We start from the raw sequence: 5,124 nt of genomic DNA, 5'->3' as shown, positions 1-5,124 counted from the left end.
ATGAATGCCCTCTATCACATCATAAAGGCACCAGAAATTCAAGCCTGATCTAGTTTTACAGTCAAAATATTAACAATTATGTGATAATCAATACAAGCAGGAACAACTCCCTCGATAGATAAAACCATTCCCAACCAACAGATGTTCCTCAATCAGTGGAGCACATCACCACGGGTATTGTTTGTGTCATCAGTCAGAAAACCGAAAGACTTTCTCTGCCAGTCAGCTTCCAAATGTTGCTACTCTGTCATCCGTTGACCCACCCCGCTGCTGATTCCCTTCTCCTCATCATATGTTCTTGCCCCGACCATCGTCCAGAGCCCCAAACTTTGCCCCGTGCAGACCTGCCTCTGGTTTCTGACCCTGCTCCATCTGCAGAGAATTCAAGGGAAACCTCTTCAATTAGAGTGGGACAGAGTGATATAGTGACAGCAGGCCTGAATAGGGATCTTGACAGGATGAAAGCCTGGGCAGACAACTGGAATGTCACCTTTGAGCCTACTGAGTGCAAGGCAATGGTGATGTCTAGGAAGAGGAATCCATCTAACCCCGACCTGTATTTTGGGAACTGCAAAATCCTTGGTATTAATATTGACAGCAAGTTGGTATGGGATAAACTCCTTTCCACTATTTCATCCGTGGCTGGACAAAGGCTTGGAGCTCTGTGGAAAGTAGCATCCAAATTAGACAAAGAGGGCAGAGCCACGGTTTACAAAGCCCAGGTACGAAGTATCATGGGTGAATGCCTCACAGAGTGTCCTCAGCCAGCTTGATTCCATCAAAGAAAGGCTCCCAGGATTATAGGTGTAGATGAAAATGCACAATGCAGAATATACAAAATGCACACCAGCCACAGCCCTGCAGACCTTCGCACCGTGCTGCCTTCATCTCATGAGAGACGGCGTACCAGACGATCAAGATTGTCTATGCCTGCTCAGGCTGTTTCTATGCCTGATGCGAGAACCCACACACCGGATAGAAGCTTCCTTCACTGTACTATCAGAATTTGGAACAGCCTTCCAGATGCTGTGGTTGGAAACATCTGCGACGATGGGGTGCAAGCCTTCAAGAGTCGAGTGCACAAACACCTACCAGCTCTGGGAGGGAAGTCACATGCTTCTTAAGCTATCATGAAGGGGACCAGGACGGCAATGCTTGGTTGTTGGCAAGTAGGGTTAATACCTGACTTTCAAGAGCACTTGTGAGTTATCTTCTGGCTGGACTTAGTCCTTAAACTGCTGGGGAACAGTGCGGAAAGAGCAGGTGCTGTTTCCTCCCGGTAGGGATTAGTTTTTAGTTCCAAATGCTCCTGCCTCATTCTGTCACCCTGCAACCTTATCCTTCAATCTCTTTAAATTATGGAGGGCAGCCTGTGTATAAATGTCTCTCTCCAGCAGATTTCATCATGACTCCAGTATTTCTACTATGTTTTAATGTTTCTTACCTGTACATATGATTTTTTTTTAATATATTCTATCGCTGAGCAGCAGTGAACCTTCTAATTGGCCTATCAGAGTTCTCTTTGGGAACTAGTTGACTTGATCAGCATTTCTGATCTGGCTATTGTTCACGATTGCACTTAATAAAAAAAACAAAAAAATCCCTCAGAGTGGTGACTGTTTGGAACCAATCCCACAAGGGGGGAGAGAGAGTTGAACAACAGGGGAGGATTTAAAAGGGCTGTCGTGGAACTGAATCACTGGCAGTGTCCAGCCGGCCTGAGTTGACTCTCTACTGTACACTAATTGTGTTATAAATTCACTAAGTACCGGAGACAGTGTTTAAAATAAACTGATTTATTTGTCTAAGATCCAGAATATTACATTCCAGTCCCATTAAAGGTGATTGTGCAGCAGAAGAGACTCCTCCCATGCCCAGTGACCAGGGTGCAGACTGGGTGTGGTGAGCAGCAGCAATAATTGCAGAGTTCAGCACCGACAGTCACTCTCGAAACTGCATTCAGCAACGGTGATGGACAAATATCCAGCATGCAGCTTATTGAAACATTCTCCCCAGTGTGAACCCGGTAGGGTGTCACAAGTGTAACATGCTGTAAGGTTTCACTGCTCATGGAATGGCCTCTCTGCAATGTTTCACTGCTGAGGTAATGGTTTCTCTGTAGCAGCAATGATTAGGTTACGAATAGACATAATAGGGTTTTGGAGCGCGGGGTTATCCAATGGCAGAAATGTTGTTCTTTCTTGTGAGTCTGGAAGGGAGATTTTCGCTGTATTTTGCCGGTGAGAGATGAGAAGACGCAAATGGAGAGAGTGGGCCTTTTTTCTTTTTTTTGTTTTCTTTACTAACCCTATAGTCAAAATAAGAATTATAATTCTCAATTATTTAATCACATATTGTGTACTGCTTGTTATTTTGGGGTACTGATTTGTAACAGAGGACACATCGTGCAGCATCCACCCAAACGAGATTTCTTAAGTTTGGCCGGGCTGGGGGGCTACCACCCCCTATATTAAGCTGCTAGCCGAAGCGAAAGTTTCATAAAGTTAGATAAGTGAGTGAATCGCTTCCCACATTCACAGCAGGTGAATGGCCTCTCCCCAGTGTGAACTCAGTGATGCACATTTGGTTGATGTAGCTGACAGAATCTCTTTCCAAAGTCTGAGCAGGTTGAATGGCCTCTCCCTAGTGTGAATTGACCGGTGTGTCAGTGGGCAAGATGACCGAGTGAATCCCTTCCCACAATCTGAGAAGGTGATCGGCCTCTACCTGATGTGAACTTGCTGGTGTCTCTGCAGATGAGATGACTGAGTGAATCCCTTCCCACACACTGAGCAGGTGAATGGCCTCTCCCCAGTGTGAACTGACTGGTGTCTCTGTAGTTGAGATGACCGAGTGAATTCCTTCCCACAGACTGAGCAGGTGAACGGCCTCTCCCCAGTGTGAACTGACTGGTGTCTCAGTAGGTGAGATGACAAAGTGAATCCCTTCCCACAGTCTGAACAGGTGAACGGCCTCTCCCCCGTGTGAACTCGCTGATGTACCTTCAGTTGGGATGAGCAAGTGAATCCCTTCCCACAGTCTGAGCAGGTGAATGGTCTCACCCTAGTGTGAACTTGCTGGTGTATCTGTAGAAGAGATGACCAAGTGAATCCCTTCCCACAGACTGAGCAAGTGAATGGTTTCTCCCCAGTGTGAACTCGCTGGTGTATCTGTAGATCAGATGAACGAGTGAATCGCTTCCCACACACTGCGCAGGTGAACGGCCGCTTCCCAGTGTGAACTGACCGGTGTTCTTGTAGGTTAGCTAACTGTGTGAATCCCTTCCCACACTCTGAACAGGCGAATGGCCTCTCCCCAGTGTGAACTCGCTGATGTACCTTCAGTTGGGATGAGCGAGTGAATCCCCTCCCGCAGTCTGAGCAGGTGAACGGCCTCTCTCCAGTGTGAACTCGCTGATGTACCAGTAGGTCGGTTGACCGAGTGAATCCCTTCCTGCAGTCTGAGCAGGTGAATGGCCTCTCCCCAGTGTGAACTCTCTGATGTACCTTCAGTTTAGATGAGCAAGTGAATCCCTTCCCACAGTCTGAGCAGATGAATGGCTTCTCCCCTGTGTGAACTCGCTGATCTGTCATTACATTAGATGACCGTGTGAATCCTTCCCCACAAATTCAGCAGATGACCAGCCTCTGCCCAGTGTGAATTGCCTTGTCCGGTGTGAACTTGCTGATGTACCTTCAGTTGAGATGACCGACTGAATCCATTCCCACTGTCTGAGCAGATCAATCGGTTCCCCCCTGTGTAAAATGATGGGCATGCCAGTCGGTCAGGTAATTGAGTGAATCCCTCCCCACAGTCTGAGCAGGAAGGATGATCGAGTGAATCCCTTGCTCCACTTCTTAAGTACATGGACAGAGACAGCAAAACTGGTGTGTTGTGTTCAAGATTCCCATCGACAAATTCCTTGTCATTTTTAACCTGTAAAAAGATATACAAAATCTATCAATGGGTGTCAGACAACATTTCAGATGAGATTACTTGAGTTGTCAAGGTGTGATCTGGCATCACACTGTTACAGTGAAGTTCAACCCAAGTTGGAGAGAGAAATCATCTTCTAACTGGGCACAATGCTGGTAACAGGAATGACCATCAGACTCTCTGATGCTCTTCCTCTCTCTATAAGAATGGGGCATTTCTGCCATCTCCAATCTGTGACCTGGCTCAGTTTGACTCTCTCCATTGGTATTATTCCCTGTTCCCACTGAGCTGCATGGGTTCCTGACCCCACAGTAACTGAAACACTCTCATGCAAATAGCCGGCAGTGCATTCCACGCACCCACCACTCTCTGTGTAAAAAACTTACCCCTGACATCCCCTCAGTATCTATTTCCAAGCACCTTAAAACTATGTCCTCTTGTGTTAGCCATTTCAGCCCTGGAAAAGAATCCTCTGGCTATCCACATGATCAATGCCCCTCATCATTTCATACAGCTAAAAAAGGCTCTAAACATAAACAAGAAAATTATACATTATTTTGAGGATTTGTTAGAAGTATACAAAATTATGAGGGTATACATAGAGTAAATGCAAGCAGCTTTTTCCACTGAGGTTGAGTGAGATGACAACCAGAGGTCATGGGTAAGTGGGGAAGGTGAAAATTCAACGGGGACATGTGGAAAAGTTCTTTACTGAAATGGTCATCAGAGTGTGTAATGAGATGCCAGCAGAAGTGGTGAATATGACCTCAGTTTCACCATTTAGAAGAAGTTTGGATGGGAGCCTGGATGGTGGGGTATGGAGGGCGATGGTCCCAGTGCAGGAGGTTGCATTAGACAGCTTAAATGTTTTTTCAGCATTGACCAGATGGGCCAAATACCCTGTTTCTGTACTGAACTTCTCCGTGTTTCTATGACAGAGCAGCTGGACAAACTTGTTTGGAAGGGAAAAGGTAGGAGTGACAATGGAGCAGCAATGGCTGGAGTTTCTGGGAGCAATTCGGGAGCTGAGTGATCGATACATCCCAAAGAAGTGAAAGCATTGAAAACGCAGGAGGACACAACCATGGCTGATATGAGAAGCCAAAGCCAACATAAAAGACAAAGAGAGGGCAAACAAAAGAGCAAAAACTATTGGGAAGCTTTTAGAAACCAACAGAAGATGACTGA

At 46.2% G+C, this 5,124-nt stretch overlaps 1 protein-coding gene across 1 annotated transcript; it reads right to left on the bottom strand.

The window, feature by feature from the left end:
• Positions 1 to 885: 885 nt before the first annotated feature.
• LOC140207363 (uncharacterized) lies at positions 886 to 3,593 on the bottom strand. Its single transcript, XM_072275914.1, has 2 exons — positions 3,579 to 3,593; positions 886 to 3,395 (listed from the first exon to the last, which is right to left on the bottom strand). The coding sequence occupies exons 1-2, from the start codon at positions 3,591 to 3,593 to the stop codon at positions 2,724 to 2,726; spliced, it is 687 nt and encodes a 228-aa protein (XP_072132015.1). The 3' UTR covers positions 886 to 2,723.
• Between the last annotated feature and the right edge of the window lie 1,531 nt (positions 3,594 to 5,124).

This window comes from Mobula birostris, chromosome 13 (assembly GCF_030028105.1).
Source record: "Mobula birostris isolate sMobBir1 chromosome 13, sMobBir1.hap1, whole genome shotgun sequence".
Classification (NCBI taxonomy): Eukaryota; Metazoa; Chordata; class Chondrichthyes; order Myliobatiformes; family Myliobatidae; genus Mobula; species Mobula birostris.
The sequence above is the reverse complement of the archived record's forward strand: the minus strand, read 5'-3'. Positions and strand labels throughout refer to the sequence as shown.